The 20,787-nt window shown below is 55.7% G+C and overlaps 3 protein-coding genes and 1 pseudogene across 9 annotated transcripts; 2 read left to right on the top strand and 2 right to left on the bottom strand.

Moving 5' to 3' along the window:
• Positions 1 to 393: 393 nt before the first annotated feature.
• FCN3 (ficolin 3) lies at positions 394 to 5,094 on the bottom strand (the record flags this gene model as incomplete). Its single annotated transcript, XM_082456904.1, is given in 12 exon segments — positions 394 to 636; positions 1,654 to 1,690; positions 1,692 to 1,789; positions 1,896 to 2,010; positions 2,014 to 2,025; positions 3,135 to 3,281; positions 3,738 to 3,790; positions 4,136 to 4,231; positions 4,527 to 4,541; positions 4,544 to 4,555; positions 4,558 to 4,755; positions 5,019 to 5,094. Coding segments are annotated over 12 exon segments (1,101 nt in total). The 3' UTR covers position 394.
• Positions 5,095 to 7,651: 2,557 nt separating this feature from the next.
• On the bottom strand, positions 7,652 to 11,741 carry CD164L2 (CD164 molecule like 2; the record flags this gene model as incomplete). 4 transcript variants are annotated; one of them, XM_082441370.1, is made up of 6 exons in its annotated part: positions 11,523 to 11,741; positions 10,928 to 11,095; positions 10,756 to 10,827; positions 10,246 to 10,290; positions 8,538 to 8,682; positions 7,652 to 8,262 (listed from the first exon to the last, which is right to left on the bottom strand). In XM_082441370.1, exons 1-6 carry the CDS (start codon positions 11,608 to 11,610, stop codon positions 8,244 to 8,246), a joined length of 537 nt encoding a protein of 178 aa, XP_082297496.1. In that variant the 5' UTR covers positions 11,611 to 11,741. The 4 variants fall into 4 exon arrangements, with proteins under 4 accessions (XP_082297496.1, XP_082297498.1, XP_082297497.1 ...); XM_082441372.1 differs by having other exon boundaries at positions 7,652 to 7,976; XM_082441371.1 differs by having other exon boundaries at positions 7,652 to 8,259; positions 11,523 to 11,739.
• A 3,367-nt stretch (positions 11,742 to 15,108) lies between these two features.
• On the top strand, positions 15,109 to 15,569 carry LOC309650246 (small ribosomal subunit protein eS24 pseudogene; annotated as a pseudogene). Its single transcript has one exon. The product of its transcript is annotated as a small ribosomal subunit protein eS24 pseudogene (transcript).
• Positions 15,570 to 15,954: 385 nt separating this feature from the next.
• On the top strand, positions 15,955 to 20,748 carry GPR3 (G protein-coupled receptor 3). 3 transcript variants are annotated; one of them, XM_082441031.1, is made up of 2 exons: positions 15,955 to 16,023; positions 19,471 to 20,748. In XM_082441031.1, the coding sequence occupies exon 2, from the start codon at positions 19,476 to 19,478 to the stop codon at positions 20,466 to 20,468; it is 993 nt and encodes a 330-aa protein (XP_082297157.1). In that variant the 5' UTR covers positions 15,955 to 16,023; positions 19,471 to 19,475; the 3' UTR covers positions 20,469 to 20,748. The 3 variants fall into 3 exon arrangements, with proteins under 3 accessions (XP_082297157.1, XP_082297155.1, XP_082297156.1); XM_082441029.1 differs by lacking the exon at positions 15,955 to 16,023 and adding an exon at positions 18,293 to 18,413; XM_082441030.1 differs by lacking the exon at positions 15,955 to 16,023 and adding an exon at positions 18,408 to 18,486.
• The last annotated feature ends 39 nt before the right edge of the window (positions 20,749 to 20,787 follow it).

Below are 20,787 nucleotides of genomic sequence, written 5' to 3'. Positions count from 1 at the left end.
ACCACAAAACCATCCACTTGTAGGACCCAGGGGGCCCAAGAGTATTGTCAGTGGATGCCTGAATCCTTCCAAGTCCACCACTCAATGCTCCTCTGGCCTTGGCTTGCACACCTCTTGGGATGGAAGCCTCACTACCTTTTGAGGCCAATTCGTCCGTCTTCCTGACTGGAAGGAATATCTTCCTTAAATGGAACTGAAACCTGTGTCCCTGCTCTGCCCTTGTGAGTTTTTCCCAATAACTGGAAGAGGTCTGCAAGCCAGGAAAGGGTTAAAGTGATTTTCTTTTTTTTAACGTGGACAGAGGAGCAAAGATGGTTAGCAATGGGGAGGGGTAGCTGAGGGTCCAGAAACTGTACGGGAGAGATAAGATAACCCTGCTTGTTGCCAGGGTGCCCTAGCAAAGCATTATGTGAACCCTGTGGTAAGGGTGGCCCATGCCACAGCCTGAGGCCCAGTCAATGCCACAGTTATGGGCAGTGGCTTCGGACATCCAGTGGCGCCCGTTGAGATTGGACTGATAGCAGGATCTGAAATACCAGGCACCACGAACAGTCACCTCGCAGTTGCTCTTGCTTGTATCATGGTTGGTGTCATAGGTGGTAAAGGGCTTCCTGCTGTGGAAGCTCAGGGAGTCCCCTGGCAGGAAGGGGATGGGAGGCACCTAGGTGCCGGCACCTTGGAGAGATGATCTCACAGGAGCCTCAGAGCAATTGTGAGGTGGATGTTTTCAGGCCCCATGAGAAAACAGCAGTGCCAAGGAGCCAGGGTGTTTGCCCAAGGCTACACAGGGGCACTGGGACTTGAGCTCAGGACTGTGGCTCCAAAGCCACTGGCTCCGCCGCCTACCTTGTCCCCTCCCAGAATCCTCAGCTTCCCTCTTGCTCCTTTGTCTCCTCCCAGCTCCCATCTGCAGCCTGAGCAACTGTGCCAGGGGGAGCTGGGAGGGATTTCTCAGAAGCCTGGGCAGGAAAGGGGGCTCTCCTGAGGCACCTCCTCATAACCACTTCCCTCTTTCAAATTTCTCCTCAACAGCTGGTGTTTCTTTGAAAAAAGCCTTCTCTGGTTCCTCTTCCAAAGCAGATAATGCTGGGGACTTCCCTGGTGGTCCAGTGGCTAAGACTCCGCACTACCAATGCAGGGGGCCCAGGTTCGATCTCTGGTCAGGGAACTAGATCCCACATGCATGCCGCAACTAAAGATCCCGCACACGGCAATGAAGATCCCGCGTGCCGCAACTAAGAACTGGCAGAGCCTAAATAAATGAATGAATAAGTATTAAAAACAAAAAAGGCAGATAATGCTAACACTCAACAGAGCCTCAGAGGTCTCCCACACCCTCCCTCCCTGCCTCCTTACCCATTTTACAGGGGAGGAAACTGAGGCTCTGACCCAGAAGGGACTTGCCCAAGGTCACATAGTTAGTAAATGACAGAGCTGGACTTAAACTCAGGATTGTTTGCCTCCAGAGCCCAGCTTCTTCACTCCTACACCCCCGTGTCTCACGACTGCCATTTTTCAGATGAGGAAACTGAGGCCCACAGAGGGGAAGGAGTTGTCCTGGGTCATTCATGGAGGCCATGGCAGCCCTGGGAAAGAACCCAGCCTCCCTCACCTTCTTTGCCTACTCCAAGGCCCCACTGTAGGCTCGCTCACCTGCAGTGCCCTCTGAGAACCTGCCAAGCACTAGCTGGGTAGTGACCTGCCTCCCCAAGGAGGTGGAAGGCCCCACAGTGAGCAAAGGCGCAGTTGCCTTTAAAGTCCTCCAGCTCCACCCGCAGCTCCCAGGTACCTGGGGGACAGGGAGGCAGAGATGGAGGAATCCTCAGATCCCAGGTGGGAAGTCAGAATGTCAGGGAAATGCCCCTCCAGCTCCCTGGACCCTACTGAGAACCTACTCTGGAGAGTAAGCTGGGGCAAATTCTCATTACCCAGCCAGAATTCGGACTCCTGGCTCCCAAGACCTGCTTTGTAGGAGGACCAAGAGCAGAAGAAATCCACGAAACCATCCTGTCACCGCTGGAATAGCTAGGGAGGCAGAGAAGGCTAGCACGGCAGCCATTACTCCAGGCTGAGCATGGGATGAGGAGAAGCAGGGGGCAGAGGCAGCTGATAGTAGATGCACTGTGGGGGGCAGGTGGACAGGCACCCCCTCTTTGGATTGGGGGCTTGTTGATAAAGTGTGAGTCCAAGTGAGCCTTGCCTGTGAATATGCTGACGAGCTCTACACACACTTATTACCTTTTACTGACTCTCAACTTCACACTGTAGCCTTGAAAGCCCTGGGGGAACTGAAATGATAAACATCGTCCCTGTCCTCCCGAGACGGTCAGTCCAGTTGGGGGTCAGATTCAAAATAACCTGCTTTAGTTTACTATCATAAGAATCAAGATATTAGAGCAGAGAGGTCACCTCCAGAGGCCCACCCAGCCTTACCCTGATGCTCCCTCCCAACCCCACTTTCCTCTTCAAGCCAAGCAGACCCCAGGCCCTGCAGAGTTTCTCTCCTAAATATCTTTCAGTCTAAGAGCCTCTACTTCCATTGTTGCCACTGCCCACCCTCTTCTCCTGCCCTGACCCCTGCAATTGCCCTAACCTGTGTCCCTACCTGCAGTCTGGTCCCCACTCAATGCATCTGCCACAGTGTAGCCTGAGTCTTCTTTCTAAAACATGTCCGACCTGGTCCCTCCCCTGCTTAAAACTCTTCCATGGCTCCCCACTGCCCTCCACACTCCTCAGTGGGTCATTCAGTGCCCTCTGTGAACTGGTCTTTTCAGGGGCCCTCAGTCCATGCTTGACCCACAGCAGTAGACCTCAGCCAACCGCTCCACCTGCTCTCAGCTCATTCATACAGTCCTCCCACACCCTCTTGTACTCTCCTGCCTCCTTACATTTGTCTTTCCCTCTACCTGGAATGCCCTCCTGCACCTCATCTATCTCGAGAACTTCTACACAGCCTTCAAGGCCCTCTCATATGGCATCTCCTCTGTGAAGTCTTCTCAGACTTCATTCCTTAGTGAGTTACGCTTAAGGGGTGCCTTGGCTCTGGTGGGCTCTGGCTCCCCCTAGGGGCCAAGGGGAAGAAGTGCCCACTGGGCCTGACTTCTGAGTCCCTTCTCTCCCTGACACTCACTCACCAGCCAGCCGCCCTCTGTGGTGTCCACGTCACAAAAGACTGGGAGGGCTCGGCCCTCGGGTAGGCACAGATGGTACCAGCCGCTCAAGGTGGCATCCCAGCTCAGCAGCTCCTGGCAGCTCCTGGGGCCTGGGGAAGGGGAGATGGACTGAGGGGGGCCCCCAAGTTATTCCCCAACCCCCACCCCACTCACAGGCAATGGAACAGGCCAAGTGTGGGACCCAGGACCCCTCTTGATTCCTTTGGACCCCTGAAGAGGGGTTCCGAGGTGCGCTGGGCCACACCTGGGGTCCACCAACACCCCAGCACCAACTGACTCCAAGTGCCTGGCTCCTGTGAAGGCGGCCTCACTCTCCTGGCCCCAGAGCAGGTTTGCTGAATCTCCTGCCCCAGGGAAAGATGAGTGTTGGCTCTGAGGTCTGAGTACCTCCAAGGGAATGCCCATTAACCACCATAGGGGAGGGTGCCCAGGTCCTTCTAATTCTCCCCACTCCTCCCAGCCTTCCACCCCCTCTGCAGGAGAGAAATCATAGCCAATTCCTGAGCAGCAGCCAAGCAGAGGCAGGGACAGAGCAAAGAAAGAAGAGGAGACCTCTGGCCCCACATACTCACCAGGCTCACCCTTGGGGCCCATCTTGCCTGGTGGTCCAAGTTGCCCTGAAATCCCAAGGCAGAGATGCATTACGTCCCACCCCATGTCAGGGGCGAAAAAGCAACGAGGGATTTGGAGCCAGAAATCAAATCCCAGCTGCAGCCTTTCCTGTCTCTGTGAATGTGGGCAAACTGCTTATCCTCTCTGAGCCTCACTTCCCCCTAGCAAAATGGGGATGGTACCACCTACCTTACAGGATCAATCTTCAGATGCTGGGCATCCAGCCTGGAGCCTGGCACGCAGTAGGTTCCTTGCCCTTTTGTCATGGGCTCTCAGCACAGACTGTAACTGCTGCACCCCATCCTCCCCAGCTTGCGCCAGGTCCCTGCCTGCTCCACAGCATCTCTCACCTCGAGGACCTGGCGCTCCCTTCTCCCCAGGACTTCCTGGGGCTCCAGGACAACTGGGCAGGAGGACAACTTTGCTGGCTTCCAGTTCCCTGGTTTCTGCAGGGAGACATGGGGCTGGGTGGGCACAGGATGGGCATGGGGGGAGTGGGCATTTCTCTCCCAGACCCCTCTGCACTTCTGTTTTCATCCCCCAGATTCTAGCCGTCAGGACACTGGCTTCCGGAGCTGGCAAGGTTTTTCACCATTTGCATCTATTTGCATATGTTTTTGTGCAGAGCCCAGATTATCAAACTCCCACACTGCTCCTTGAGGCTAGTGAGCCTGGGTGGGAGAAGGATACCTAGGGAAGGAATGAGGGCAGATGGGTACAGAGGGCGCCCTAGGCCTCTACCTGGGCAGCTGGGGCATCCTGGGTTCTCAGGCGGGCTCCGCAAACGAGAGGAGCAAAAGGGAGAGTGGGGTCCAGGGTGGGCCCACCTTGCTGGAGCCTCTGAGGGAGGAGGCCAGTTTATAAGGGGCCAGGCTGGTGAGAGGACATGAAACAAGACTTCCTCCTGTTGTCCCTCCCCAGGGACACCCCACCCAGGCTGGAACCAGCAGAAGGTGGGGGCATTTCCTTCCTCAGCCCTGGAGAGAATGGGCATAATCCCTGCCTGCTCCAACCAGGATGGAGTCCAACTTCTGATCCTGGCCTCTAAGGCTCTGCAGCCATCTCTTCAGACTTCTGGATTCACGTAGGGTTTTTCAACCTTTGAACTTTAGCTCAGTCTTTGCCTTCCATCCGGAAGCCTCCTCCTCTTCTCTCCCTGTGAAGCTCTGCTCATCCATGAAGGTCCAGCCCTAATGCCATCTCCATTAGGAATCCTCCCCTGATCCTTGTCACCAGTATCAGGAATGACCGCTGCTACCATCTGTTGGGCACCTACTGCACCCCACGAGTCATGCTGGGTGCAGTACATCACCTCCCATCATTACACAGCCCTGCTCATGGTTGTTATTACTGGCCCTGGGTTATAGGCTGGTACATAGCAGATGATCAGTTAATGTTGGTTAAACGAATGAATAAAAATGGAGAAACGGGCCCAGAGACAGGACATGATTTGTGTTCTCTCTGGCACTGATATGCCACAGATTTTGCCCAAGCCCATGCCCGCCCCCCTTAGCAAGGTGACTTCATGCCCACCCTCAGGTCCACTGAGAAGCCCCTGGCAGTGCCTAGAAAATAGCTGCTAATATAGGCCATCAAATGGGCAGACCGTGCAGGGCAGGCGTGGAGGCTGGGAGGCCAGTGAAGAGGCAGCAGCCTTGGTCCAGATGTGAGTGGTGAGGTCTGAGCTGGAGAGGGACCTCTGGTGATAGGGGAGGGGAGGAGAGGAAAGGCTCATTCATTCATTCACTCATTCATTCCTTCATCAAACCCTCCCTGAGAGCCTCCTTTTTCCAGGCCCAGTGCTTGTGGGGGTGGGGAAGGCTGAGGTTCAAGAGGGTGTAGGGAAGGTAGAGGCCAAGTTTGCCAGACAAGATGGATCCATGAGATGGACGCTGAGACTCTGCAATTCCAATTCTAGGAATCTGTCCTCCCTACTCTCTCTCACAGGTGTGCCAAGATCTGCAGACAAGCCCCTTTACCATGATGCTGTTTATGATAAAGTGGAAATGACCCAGCTGCACATTGATAGGATGCAGGCAAATAAATCATCACCATCTGTATAAGTCATAGGGCAAATTTGATCTATAATGAAAGGGGCAAAATTGCAGAACAATATGTAAAGCACGCTCCCACTTTGTATTTTAAAAACGCTAAATGTGTTTTGTGAATTCATAGAAAAAGGTCTGACACATCCTGTTAAGCATAGTTATTTCTGGGGAGTGGGACCAGGGGGAGAGTGATTCTCGCTCTTTATATAAAGTTCTGTGTAGTCCTCTTGTTCCTTACAGGCATTTACTACTTTTTTTGGGGGGCCGCACAGCTTATGGGATCCTAGTTCCCCAAACAGGGGTCAAACCCGTGCCTCCTGCAGTGGAAGTGTGGAGCCCTAACCACTGGACCGCCAAGGAAGTCCCGGCATTTACTACTTTTGAAAAAGAAAACATTCAATAGAGTAATTTCCTTAACTGGGTGGAAAGCCACAAAGATATAGGGGCATTTCCTCCCTTGGCCTGGGAGAGAATGGGCATTATACCAGCCAGGATTAAGTGCTGGGTGGAGAAGCCAAGGGAGGGTGACCCAGGCAGGAGAAACTGCGTGTGCAGGGGCTTGAAGGAGAGAGAGCAAGGCAGGCTGGGTAACACGAGGTAGATGCAAGGAGCTGGAGGGGAGGCTAAAGGGGAGGCTGATGGCTGAAAGGAGGGGGGTGTTGACGGAAGTGAGCATGGAGGGGGAGGGACGAGGAGGTGGACTGTTTGGCATTGTCCATGGTGGTGCGATGTCTAGGCAGGTGAGCCCTCTGTGAGGCCAAGGAGTAGCTGGAACTCCCTGTGGAGCCCAGGAGCCCTAAAGCCCTTCCAGCTGCAGCTGGAGACCCTGCACGGAGACTAGGCCTGGGGCAAGAAGAGGTGCAGGTGGCTGACCACAGGCTGCCCAGCTGGAAGGGTGGATGGGCGCCCTGGAATGAAGCAGACGGAGCACATGCACCTGCTCTGAACCTTCCCCATATCCCACAGAGATGCAACCGCTGTTACCCAGCTTTACAGACGAGGAAACTGAGGCCAAGAGATGTTCAATTAACTTGTTCCCATTCACACAGAGCAGTCAGGCTCCACAGGCTGAACTTTCACCCATGACTCTCTATTGCCTCTCAGCTTCCTAGGACAATCATGGGACTAAATCAGATACTGATGTCAGACTCTCAGCCACATGCCTGGTTTCCAGCAAGTGCCCCATTGATAGGAGATGTTATTAGTCAGGGAAGACTTCTGGGCCCAGGGATGGGGGGTGAAGAGGGGGAGGTGGGCAGGGGTGGAGCTTTCCAGAAGGGCCTGCTCAAGGAAGGCCAGAAGTACCCTGTGGAGGGTCCCGGGGGCATCTCCACCTTGGCACTGGGGCAGAGACCCAACTTTAGAAGCCAAAAGAGCCTGGAGATGCCTCTGCAGAGGAGTTCTGAAGTTCTGCTCATTCTAGAGTCAGAAAAACCTGGATTCAAATCCCAGCCCTGCCCCATTCCACTCTGTGTGCTCTTAAGCAGGTGTGCTTACCTTTCTGTGTCTCTGTACCCTTATCGATAAAGTGGTGGAGGAGGGGATTAAACACATGTAACAAATAAAAAATTTTTTTGTTTTGGCTGTGCTATGCAGCTTGTGGGATGTTAGTTCCCCAACCAGGGATTGAACCCGGCCCAGCAGTAAAAGCGCTGAGTCCTAACCACTGGACCACCAAGGGAATTCCCCCAAATAAAAATATTTTAAAAGGTGACAGTATCAGTTCAAGTCTGAATTTACATTAAGGAGAGGACAGTGGCCATACCCCCACCCTATCCAATCCACACACAGCCCAAGACATGGGACATAAAACACAGCGCTGGAAAGAGCTCCTTTATTTGGGGGCAGTGTCCAGGCCAGGCTGATGGGAGGAGGCAGACTCCAGACCTAGTACCAGGCAGGGGGCCCGCAGGGATGATGGATGAGACAGGAGGTGGTTGAAGGATGCTCTCATCTGCAGCTACCAGGCCCAGACAGGAGGGGATGTCAGGTATTGGGCACCGAGCCTGCTCGGTGCCCACAGGGGCCAGAATTTGGTGACCAAAGTTTCTCCCACCCCTAGCGCCCACAAGCAGGCCAAGAGGGCAGCCTCTTCATCCTTTTTCCCCTGAGTGTGGAATCCAGGCCTGAAGGGGGTCAGATTCTGCAGAGGCCAGACAGAGAGGGCACTCAGGGCAGTGGTCCCACCTCAGCCAGGCCAAGGACGCCCACCCTCAGAGAGCAGGCGGTGGTCAAAAGAGCAAACGCTTTCATGGAGGCTGCAGCGATCCGCCCCACAGCACACATGGGGCCACAGCACACGGGGGCCTCAGAGCAGCTCCCTTCTCGGAGGAAAACCAAACCGCACACATGGCCCAGGCTCCTGCCCATGGCCACAGAGCTGCAGGCCGAAGGCTGCCTGTGCTGTCACCTACTGGTTCTCCTCCCTGCTGGCAGCATGAGGGGACAAAGACAGGTGGGCTCAGTTGGGCTCACAGACGCCGGGCCCAGGCTGAGTCCTGCCCCAGCCAACACCCAGCAGAGAGAACCCCACAACTGGAGGAGGGAGAAGGGGTGTGGCTCACATGGGGGAGGCTGGGAGGGACTCATCGCCCCTAAGGCTGCCCCACGGGGAAGACAACGCACCGGCGCTAACAGGGACCTGAGGGGCAAGAGAGGGGGGCGGGTGGGCAATGAGCTGGGACTCGGCGGGCTAGGTACTCACAGTGTCTGGTAGGTGCTGTCCTTGGCCTTGAGGAAGCGCAAGACAAAGAAGGCCACTGTCTGCAGGCTCAGCACCAGCACGACGCCACCAATGAAGCTGGCCCCATCAAAGCCAGGGCCGTGGGCCTCAGGGACCGAGGGGCTCTCTGCAGGGTGGAGGTCACAGCAGGCCACTGTGGGCCAGGAGCCCAGCCCCACCCCAGTACCCGGCACAGGTCATCTGGAGGCCCCAGTCCTCACTATGGGAGGCTTGAGCAGCAGGCTCAGAAGTTCAGCCCAGACCCTGTGGGCGGCTGGGAAGTGCCTGGTGGGAGGGACAGTGCCTAGCTGGGGAGGCAGGGCCTTGGCTCGGCCCTGGCTCTGCTCCTGAGCTGCTCGGTGGCTTGATGTCTCTTACACCCTCTCTGAGCCTCCTGACTGCAGGGACCAGATGGTGACTGAGCTCCCCGCCAGCCTCCCTCTGCCACAGCGGCCCAGCAGGGTGAGGATGGACCCAGAACTGGGACATCCACACCCACTTCAGCTCAGAGTCCCTCTCAGCCTTGGGTCTTGGGGTTTGAAGCCCAGATACAGATGCTGTGGTCTCCTTTCAGGGCTCCTAAGTCCTGAGACCCTGAAGTCACTCAATGCCAGAGCCCTTACTTAGGGAGGGAAGGAGCAGAGGAAGAAGTGGAGGCCCACACCCTACCAAGTAGATAAATGAAGACTTGACGATGTACGTCAGAGGGAGAAGCCAGGCTCTGAGTGCCAGGCCTGTCCAAAGCCACCCCACAGTTAGGGCATAGCCAGACTCACACAGCATCCCCTGACCCTTTCCCCTGCCCCCGCCTTGTGGCCCACGGTTGCCAGGACGTCTGGGTGGCTCCCAGCTGTGCCACGTTAGCCATCAACTCCCACCAGGGATTCAATTTCAGGCCCTGGGCCAGGTGCCCAGAGCAGGGCAGGGCAGGGCTGGTGGTGGAAGATCATTCTGGGGCAGTGAAAGGGGCCCAGTTGGGAGCTGGGTCCACCTCCCAGAGGGAGTAGCTTGTGGAAGGGGGGGGTCTGAGAATATGAAGGGCAAAGGGTAGTCCCAGCTGCAGCTCAGGGAGCCCCAGAGAAGGGCACTGGGGAAAGAGGAGCAGAAGAGGGAAGAAATAAGCTGTACAACACTGATCTGGGGCTCAAGCCGGAGGGAGCTGAGCCATCAATAATTCAGCCCCTAAGATCACGTTTCTGGCTTTAATTAACCAAGAGCCTCTTCAGCCATCCTTGCCAAGCCTGCTGACCTCCAGGCCCTGAGGGGCAGTGGGAACCAAGGGGTGGGGTTCTTGCCTCTGTTTTGCCAGGAACCTGCTTTGTGACCCTCTCTGAGCCTGGATGTTGCAGTAGGTAGTCACTGAGGACACCTTGGCAACCTGAGCCATACACCCTCAGCACCAAGTAGGTCCGGAGGGGGTCATCCTGAGTTCTCTGGTGTGGGAGAAGGGATGGGAACCATCATTTCTTGATCACCTTCTATGCATCAGAAACTGAACTAGGTGCTATACATCTTCTCATAAAATCCTCACAGCAACTTTGTGAGGTATTATCCAACCCACTTTACAGATGTGGAAACAGCCTCAGGTGGAGAAATCACAGGGCTGAGGTCACAGATCTCGTCAGTGCCTGAGCCCAGCTCTGTCTTTCCCTGCACCTCTAGACCTCCCATTCCCCCAGGTAGTACCTACCTGTTGTGATGGTCTTCGGTTCATAAGTGGGGTGGTGATGCACAGCTGAAGAGACAGGGAATCCATAATAATCCAGATCCCCACTCCCAATTCCCATCAAGAACACTTTCAAGCCTTAGTTCACACAGTTCCTTCCACCAGATATGCCCTCTTTCCACTCTACCTTTAAGTGTCATCTGTGATGCCACCTCCTCCAGGAAGCCCACCCCCATTCCCTTCTGAACTTCCAAAGTCCTCACTATGGTTTAAAATAGAAGAGCTAGCTCCCCCATCCTCTCTACATGCTTGTCCTAGATCCTCTGGCCGTACCAATTTACAGAGGAGGAAACAGGCTAGAGAGGGGAAGGGACTTCTCAGTGAGCTAAAGGCAGAACTGAAGCTGGACCCTGGTGTTCGTGGGCATAGTCTACTCTCTGGGAGAGGCCAATTCCATACTGGAGGCAGGCTCTGGCTGGGGACACCTCAGCCCCCTCCCTCCAACTTGACTTAGGCCAGCAGGAGCCCCCTTACCTGGACATGACTCTGAGCGGTTGTAGACAGAGCAACCTTCCTTGACCACCTCGGCTTGGGCCACACAGTGTCCTGGTGGGAGAAGGTGCAGGGAAGAGGTTTAGGGGGTGGGGTCAAGGCCTTGGCGTTCATAACTGGGGGCACTAAACTTGGGGAGGGCCTGACTCCATACCTGGCTCCTCCGGCTGACACTGCTCCCACACGCAGCCAGAGAGGTTGTGTGCTCTGTTCCCCTCCACACAATGCTCACAGAGCTTCAGCTGTTTGCAGGCCCCTCGGACAGCTGGCCAGATGTTCATGCGGAGCAGGGCTCCCCGCCCAAAGCCTCGAGCTCCTTTACCTGAGAGTGGCATGGGTGCAACACTTTGAACCCAAGCTACAGCCCCCCTTCCCCACTACGGTGGATCTCACCCCTCTGCACACATACACTCACCTGGATCTCCCAAGCCCCACTGCCCATCTGCAGTTTCCACAAACACATGGTTACACACACCAAGAACCTCCCTGACATTCACCCAGAGCACCCTCCCTTTGCATACATCGGGAGCTAACCCCCCATACACCTGGGGCCGCTTCACTTCCATACACCTGAAGCTCCCTCACACCTGGCGCCTATATGTACACACAGGGCTCCACACACAGCTGGAGTCCCCTTCTACCCACCCCAGGAGCCAGCCCCGCACACATGTGGAAAACTCCCCTCCCGCCCCCCAACCCCCGACTGCTCCTGGCAGGCGGCTGGGTGAAGGGTGAAGGGCACGCGTTACCAGCCACAGCGAGCTGGGCACACAGGAGGAGGCAGCAGCAGCCGCCACAGAGCGCAGCCCGTAAGGCGCGGGGTCCCGGCGCGGCCATGGCGCGGAGGCGGAGCCTGGGGGTCGGGGTCTGCGGAGTGCTGGTGTGGCGCGTCCCTTCTGGACTCGGCTCCGCCGGGGTGTAGGGAGCGAGACCCGGGCAACCTGGGCGAGGCCAGGTGGGCGTGGCTCTGGCAGGGAGGGGCTAGTGACGCCACCAGGTGGGGCGGGGTTTTGTGGTCTGAGGCGGAGCCAGATAGGGCGTGGGTAGTGGGCGCGGTCTGGTGGGGGCGGGGTTCGGGGATCTGGGGCGGGGCTCCGGCAAAAGGAGGTGGAGTCCAGGACCGGTAGCCGGCCAGGTCGCTGGATTCCGCCACCCTCAGTTTCACGAAAACTCTGCTGCATTATTATCCCTACTTCACAGGTGAGGAAACTGAGGCTCAGAAAAAGTGACTAGTCGGAGGTCACAGAGTTAGTGGCAAAATCTGGATTTGAAGCGAAGTCACTTTCCTGACTTCCGGGCTTGCGTCAAGTGCGTCCTCCAACCAGGCCCCAGGACAGCGAGGATCGGCCTCCAGGCTCTGGCAGCCCACCTCGCTTCACCCGTTGCACCCTCCTGTCTTCTGCCCCTCAACACACCGCGTCTACCTCTGACCCACCACATCCCCTCTGGCCAAGTCAGCGGTCTCATTGTTACTGGGACAAGTGGGCCTTTCCACAGCCTTCCTCTCTGCCTCTTCTGGTTCTTCTCCCTCTGCAGCCACTTCTCAGGTTCCTTAGAAGACACCTCCTCTTCCTCTTCTCCCCATCCTCCATTCTCCCCTTTCCCCTCCCCTCCCCTCTCCTTCTCCCCCTTCTCTACTTCTCCTTTTCCTCCTTTCCCCTCTTCATCTCTGGTGGCCCAGTTCAGTCCTGAGCTCTATTTCTCCTCTCCTGGGGTCATCTCATCCATTACTCTGCCATCAGTTCCCAACTGAAAGCCAACGAGTCCCATATCTCCATCTCCAGCCCAGTGCTCGCTCCCCAGCTGCCACACCTGTAACTAATAATACATAATTAACATCTATTAACGACTTACTACTAGCAGAACGTACATTCTACTAAGCAGTTTCACTAGCAGCTTCTCTTCTGACGTCCTCAACTACCCTCTAAGCATGGGTTTTGTTATCTCCAGTTTGCAGGCCTCTAGTAAAATCACTTGCTCAGGTGCACACAGTTAGGAGGGGAGCCAGGATGTGGACCCAGGATCCAGTGAGGCCAGAGGCTACTCTCCCCTCTGCTATGCCTCCTGAGGGTCCATCTGCTTCCTGGGCACCTTTACCTGAGTGTGCCTCAGGCCCCTGAAACTGCCTGGTCCCTCTTCCCCACTCAAGGAGACCCCTTCATTCCCCCCGGCACCTGATTGGAAACCATGGTCTCATCCTCACTCCCTCCGTCTGTCTCAGCCCCCAGACTAAAGTCCTGCAGATTCTGCCTCTACGTCTCTCCTGTGTCCTGCTCCCTCATCTTCCCTTTGCTGGCCTCACACTGCCTCTCAGCCTCCAGGACCCTCCCAGCTCAGCCCTCACAGTGCAGGGCTGTCCTGAAAACATGGATTCAACCATGAAACAATTTTCAATTCAGCTTGGCCTTCACAGCCCTGTGATTCCTGGCTCTTGAAGCCTTTAGAAGTCTTGTGCTCACCCCAACATCTTCTTACCCTCTGAGAAAATAGAACAGCCTTTCCCCCAACACACACCCTCTTTTGTACCTCCTTGCCTTTATCCTATAGCTGTTCTCTCTCCTGGAGGGTCCTCCTCCTCTCCTGACTACATGTGTCTGGCAAACTAATCCTTCAGGACAATGCAAAATGGGCACCGCCTGCAGGAAGCCCTCTGTGACTGTCGTGGAGCAAGGCTGAGCTGCTGTGGCACTTGTCCCAGGTGGTAGATCCAAATCCGTCTGCTTTCCCGCACCCAAGCCCTCATCCCCTCACCATCTCTTGCCTTGGTGACTGCAGTGGCCTCCTGGTAGGGCTTCTGCTTCTACTCCCCACCTCCAGTCTGTTCTCCACTCAGCAGCCAGAACAATCCTTTGAAAATGTAAGTCAAATCGTACCATTCCCATGTTTAAGCCCACCAATGGCTCATTGCTCTCCAATACTGGCATGATCTTCCCCCTGCCTACCTCTCTGAGCTCAACTCCTACTCTCCCCATGGCTCCTTTGGCTCCAGACACACTAGCCTTCTCTCTGTTCCTCAAACACATCAACTCTTTTCCTCCTAAGACTTGGTACCTGCTGTGCCCTCTCCTTGAAACTCTTCTATCCTCTCTTCAACTGACTTGCTCCATGACTTCCCTACTTAAAACAGGTCTCCTGGTTATTCTACATCATCATGCCTCCTTTTTTCCTTCAGAACATGTATCAACTGTATAATTAATTACTCATTTGTTTCTTAGGCTATAAGTGAGTTCCAGGAAGGCAGGGACCATGTTTATCTTCATCTGTAGTTAACTCCCTGCACACATAAAAGCTAAGCAGGTGGTTACCAAATAACCATACTGTACCATCTTGTGACTGTGTACATGTTTGCCTGTCTCACTGGTCTGTGAGACCCTCAAGGGCTCCCTACTTAATATCGTATTAAGTATTTACTTGTAGATTGTCCATCTCCCCATCAGAATGGAAGCTCCATGAAGAAGGCAGAGATTTTTGTTCATTGCTGTATCCTCTGTGCCTAGAACGGTGCCTGGTAAATAGTATATGCTCAATAAATATTTATTGAATGTTGAAAATGCAGGGATATGGCCACATCATCTTTCTGTCTGCAGCACCCTCTCAAACCCAAGCCCAGGGGAACTGTCAGTGAATATTGGCTGAATGAATGAGTCAGTGCTAAGAATGTGTGCGCTGATGATGCCCAGATTCTTGAGGCTTGGACAAGGAGCTTGTGTAGATAGTATCTGTGTCTCTCACACACACACCTCCCTCCAGAGCCTAGGCCCATAGGATTCTGCAGATTGGTGAAGAGAGAAGAGGTAAGAAGTCTTACCTGGAGGTGAGCGCTCACAGCCATCTGGTGGTCACCTGGGGAACTGCAAGTACTATCAGCCCTAGTTCAACTTCACTCCCAGCCCCTTCTGGGGAGATGGTGACATCTAGGCTACAATGAAGGCACACTGGATTTGGTTGCAGATGGAATGGCTTCAGATCCCAGCTCTGCCATTTACTGTGCAATTTGGGGCAAGTCCCTGGCTTCTCTAGGCTTCACCTGTGAAATGGGGTTGCAGGACTCTTGTAAGCACTGGGCTCTGGTCTGGCACCTGGTAGGTGGGAAGGACTGGAGGCGGGTGTCAGTGATGGGAAGGAATCAAGGAGGCATGGCAGAGGGCATGAGTAGGAGAGAAGAGGAAGGGCCGCCCCTTCCTCTAGACAGCAGATCTTTGGGGAAGGGAGACCTGGTTGGCAGTGATGGCCTCAATTGTCCTGTTGACATGGGGCAGTTTTGGAGCATGAGAGAGAGTATTCACATGAAAATCCACAGCCCCACTTGAGTCTCTTAGGTCCCCAGCATTTCTCATGGTTAGAAATATCAGTGAACCCCCCGGCTGGCTGAGGATCGTCTCCATCACGAATGACACCGTACCTATCTGGATCAGGAAGTTCTGGCCAACCAACTACTTCAGTGGAAGCATGGTCATTGATGTTCTTCACCCTGGAAGGGCAACAGTATCCAAGACAGAAATTTGGGGAAAACTAGCCAAAATCTACAAGACCACATCAGATGTCATCTTTATACTTGGAGTCAGAACCCATTTTGGTGGTGACAAGACAACTGGCTTGGGCATGATTTACGATTCCTTGGGTTATGCAAAGAAAAGTAAACCAACACAACCCTGCAAGACATGGCCTGCCTGAGAAGAAAAAGAACTCAAGGAAACAGCGTATGAAATGCGAGAACAGAATGAAGGAGGTTGGGGGACCACAAAGGCCAGTGTTGGTGCTGGCAAAAGGAAGGAGTAAAGATTCTGCAGTGACTTTATCTGTGGTGATTTTGCCAATTTTTCATGAGAGGATTAATAAACTATGAAAAAATAGAAAAGACCGCTGCTGCACAGAATAGAAGATAGTCTCTCATACACCCTTTCTTTCCTTCTCCCTCCCTCCCTTCCTTCCTTCCTTCCTTCCTTTCTCTCTCTCTCTCTCTCCCTCTCTTTCTTTCTTTCTTCCAAGTGCTTGCAGGATCTTTGTTCCCCGACCAGGAATGGAACCCGTGCCCCCTGCAGTGGGAGCACAGAGTCCTAACCACTGGACTGCCAGGAAATTACCTCTCATACACCCTTTCATGCCAACCTCCCAGCAGCCTTCACCCTTCTCTGAGACCAGCTGGACAGTTGTTGGGACCCGGCTCTGATGGGGACGAAAGTGAATACCTGGGTTCTGGGGCGCTAATGCCCCTGTATTCTCTCTGATGCCCCCACCTTCCTTGACACCGTGAGTATTACAACTCTCTCTCTGTTTTCCTTCTCTTTCTCTAGATGTTGCTTTTTGTTTAATCATCCAGTCAGCAAGTATTTATTGAACACATACTCCATGCCAGGCATTGTTCTCCAGCACAGAACAGAACAAAGTCTGTTCAGTCCTGGTGGGGCTGACACGTACTTTTTTAGAAAAGAATAAATTTAGAATTTCAGGAGTGCTAAGTGCTCTGAAGAATAATAAATCAAGGAAAGAGGGCAGAGAGTGATGGGGAGGGGAGTGGTAATCTAGGGTAGAGGTCAGGAAAGCCTGCCCCTGACGAAGTGACTTGGGTTCAGAGACCGGAATGAAGTGCAGGGGTTCCAGGCAGAGGGAACAGCCAGTGCAAAGGCCCAGGAGCAGCAATATTCTCATCCACAGTCTGTGCTCTCAATGGCAGGGTTCCCTGAGGCTCCTCCTCACTCTCTGCTCCCTCCCCTGGGTGATGTCATCTACCCCTAGAACCTGCACATCTATGCCTCCCAGGTGTCCTCCTCCTGCCAGATATATTGGCAGCCAACACAGCCAGTGCTGATAATGTGCCAGGCCCCTCCCAACAATCCCATGAAGAAGATACTAACATTGTCTCTATCTTATAGATGAGAAAACAGGCACAAAGAGCCTAAGACGCCCACCCAAAGTCACGCAGCTAGGAAATGGAGGAACTGGGATTTGAAACCAGTCTAGACTCCTGACCACACCACCTGCTAAACACCCCAAACTCACCATGTCCAACCTGAAGTGCATTATCTTCCCCAGCCTTGACCCTATCCTCTCCCCATGTACCCTGCCACCGCCTGTCACCTCCTTCTCCCTGCCCTACACTGACTGTGGGAGCTGTAGTGGTTCTGTGTTGCAGGGAGAAGTTGGTGGGGCCTGCGATCTGGGCTGCCTTGGTTTCCTCAAGCCCTAACCTGGTCCCTGCCCCCCATCCCCATCCCACAGGGCCGGTTGATTCCAGTGAGGATCAAAGCTAGAGACAGAGGGAGGAGGAGCAGCCAGTTCCCCTCCCCCAGAACTGGCCATATCTGTCACATCTGGAGAAGTCAGCTGAGAGAGGTTCCCTGGGGACAGGCAGGGTTGGGGAAGAGGGAGCTCCTTCTCCATGCCCTACCCTGCCAAGGTGTCTAAGATGGGAGGTTGAGAGGGGCCTGCCCTGGGTACTGAGCTGCTAGGTTTCCTGCTTCCAAGTTCCTCCGGGCTCCACCACTCCTGCTGCTTCGGGGAAGTGACCCCTACCACCACCCCGCTGGCTTTCCAGATCCTTGAATAAATAATTCAGGTTTTGAAATCTTGCCAGGCCCACTCCTCCCATGCTGTGAGGGCGCTATTGGGCTGACATGATTGACGTCACCCAGCTCCTTATGCCAGCCCCAGCATCACGAGGACCTGCCCTGGCAGCAACTTACCTGCCTGGTCACTGTCAGTCCAGACCCTCTACGCTGTCCTACTTACCCTGGGGTCCACTCACCACAGTCACCTAGTATCTTTTTTTTTTCCACCTGGTATCTTCATTCCAGGACCCTACAACCCTCATCACAGCCTTGTCACTTCAGCACTTGTGACAGGGTCACGGTGACCTGAAGTCCTATCACCTGGACACTCCATCTTCCCTTTCCTTTGCCACTGCCTTTTGCCACCCTGCAATCCCTGAACCCCATCATGCCACAGAATCACCCTGACACTGCTATGGTTGCCCTGGGGGCTTCCCTCTCTACCTCAGCGTCCCACTGCCACCATCCCCCAAGATCCTGTCATCATGCTCATACCGTCACTGCCACCCACCTCCCTGCTCCCTCATGCTCCTGTCACCATCACCTCAGGGCCGTTTCGTCTTGGCAACCCCTGCCATCCTCACCGGGGACGCCCATTCAGCCCCATCACTCGGTTTCCGTCACCTGAATTCCATCAGCCTTTGCCACCCGAGAGTCCCATCACCCCACAGTCTATCCGCGTTCCCTTTCCGCTCCCCCTACATATCCCCCTCAACCTCCCGTGGACTTCCAGGCTCTCGCACCAGCGCCCCCGAAACCCCCGGCCCCTAGAGGGCGCCGCGTCAAGGACAGAGCGGGCCGACTCAGGAGGGGGCGGGGCCGCAGCCACGGTCGCTTTTTATGAATGGGGGAGCGGGCGGCACGAGGCCTCATTACTATGCCGAGCGGCGCGCGCTGCGCCCCAGCGCGGCTCACCCATTGGCCAGGCGGGCCGCTGACGTCACCAAACCGGTGGCCGGGGGCGGGACGGGGCGGGGTGACTCACGTCGCTTCTCCCGCGGCCGTGGGGGCTTCTCGGGGTCTGCATACACCCTGCGCAGCCTGGACCCGAGCGGAGCCTCTCCGGGCCCCGGCCGCGCCCGGTCCCGGGAGGTGAGTAGAGGGCCACGCCGCGGGCACCAGGCGTCCGGGAGGGCACTCAGGATTCTGGGGCGCTGGGCAAGGGGTAAGTCTCGCAGCGGCTGACTGGGGTCGAAGGTCGAGACCAGGAACCCTGAGTCTGGGCTAGCAGCAGGGGAGCCAGTGTCTTGAGTGCTGAGAGCCGTCAGCTGGGTAGCCTGGCGCCGGGTGAGCCCTCCTGCAGGGACCCGAGGCCCTGAAGGGACTGATGGTCATCTGAGTTTCGGCCGGCAGGAGGCGTCTGCGGCAAGGACCCAGGCGTCCGAGCAGGAGGAGGTGTCTGACTTAGGAATCCAGACCTCCGGGCAGGAGGCGGAGTCAGGCCCAAGATCCAGGTGTCCGGGCAGAGGGAGGGGTCTGACTCAGGGATCCAGGCTTCCAGCAGGGGGTGTCTGTTCCAAAGACCCAGAGGTTCAGGCAGAAAGAGGGGTCTGGCTGGGGACAGAAGTCTGGGCGGGTGTGTGTTGGGGGAGGCTGAGTTCCCAGGTGTTGTTACCCCAGGAGTGCAGGGTGGGGGCTGGCGGGAGCTTCACGAGCATTCTCTGGGGGCGGAGTCTGGGTTTGGCAGTACTGAGAATCGCGAGGGGTCTGGTGAGCCTCAGAAACTGAGCGTCATCCTCCCTGGTGGGGAGGGAGCAGAGCTGCTCTCAGTCTTAAGATGTTTTTCCCTCCCCCAGTCCTGGGCCTTTCCCAGCTTCTCCTGGATCCTATGGGCCTCCATCCACTTATGGTAGTCCTTCATCTTGTCCTCCTCTGGTCACACATGTGGGAGAAAGAGACCTGCAGGACTCAGGGAGTTGGAAGGGAGAATGAAGAGACCCAGGACAGGGATCCCCAGGAAAAGAGACTCCTGCTAGCCTGGCGGCATAGGAGAGGTTAAAGGTACCCTGGAAGGAGCTTCAGGGCAGGAGTGGGGGCGACAAGGCATTGGGACTCAGCCAGGTATCCTGAGGTGAGACTCCCACTGTTTCCAGACCCCTCCACTTAGCACCCAGCCCTGCCAGCTTCTCACAGGGCCTTTCTCCTACAGGTACCATGATGTGGGGTGCAGGCAGCCCCCTGGCCTGGCTCTCTGCTGGCCCAGGAAACATGAACATGAGCAGCGTGGGCTCAGCAGAGGGGCCCACAGGCCCAGCCACACCACTGCCCTCACCTAGGGCCTGGGACGTAGTGCTGTGCATCTCAGGTACCCTTGTGTCCTGTGAGAATGCGCTGGTGGTGGCCATCATCGTGGGCACTCCCGCCTTCCGCGCCCCCATGTTCCTGCTGGTGGGCAGCCTGGCTGTGGCAGACCTGCTGGCAGGCCTGGGTCTGGTCATGCACTTTGCTGCTGTCTTCTGCATTGGCTCGGCGGAGATGAGCCTGGTGCTGGTCGGCATGCTGGCCATGGCCTTTACTGCCAGCATTGGCAGCCTACTGGCCATCACCGTTGATCGCTACCTTTCTCTGTACAATGCCCTCACCTACTACTCAGAGACGACAGTGACGCGGACCTATGTGATGCTGGCCCTAGTGTGGGGATGCTCATTGGGCCTGGGGCTGCTGCCTGTGCTGGCCTGGAACTGCCTGGATGCCCGGGCCACGTGTGGCGTGGTATATCCGCTCTCCAAGAACCATCTGGTGGTCCTGGCCGTTGCTTTCTTCATGGTGTTTGGCATCATGCTGCAGCTCTATGCCCAGATCTGTCGCATCGTCTGCCGCCATGCCCAGCAGATTGCCCTCCAGCGGCACCTGCTGCCTGCCTCCCACTACGTGGCCACCCGAAAGGGCATTGCCACCTTGGCCGTGGTGCTTGGCGCCTTTGCCGCCTGCTGGCTGCCCTTCACCGTCTACTGCCTGTTGGGCGATGCCCACTCCCCACCCCTCTACACCTATCTCACCCTGCTCCCTGCCACCTACAACTCCATGATCAACCCCATCATCTATGCCTTCCGCAACCAGGACGTACAGAAGGTGCTGTGGGCTGTCTGCTGCTGCTGTTCCTCTTCCAAGATCCCCTTCCGATCTCGTTCCCCCAGTGATGTCTAGTCGCATCCTGGTGACCTTTCAGCCCTGATCACTACAGAATTCCAGAATGTTAGGTCCTCCACGGCTTTGTTCCAACCCTCCAGCTCCGCACCCCAAGACCCAGCTGGTTCTGGAGTTCTAGGACTTTGGGTGTTTCACAGGATTCTGTTCAGATCCCTGCAGGGCCCAGCTGGCTCCATGGTTCTAGAATGTTCAGGTGGTCAGGGTTCCACTCAGAAATGTCCCAGAGCCCAGCTGGCTTGGAGTTCCAGTATGCTGCTGGGTGTTTTACAGTGCCATTCCAAGTCCCTGAGCTTCCCCCTCCCTTGACCTTGACCAT

This window comes from Balaenoptera physalus, assembly GCF_965194825.1.
Source record: "Balaenoptera physalus genome assembly, chromosome: 1".
Taxonomy (NCBI): Eukaryota; Metazoa; Chordata; class Mammalia; order Artiodactyla; family Balaenopteridae; genus Balaenoptera; species Balaenoptera physalus.
This window is presented reverse-complemented; position numbering and strand designations above follow the sequence as displayed.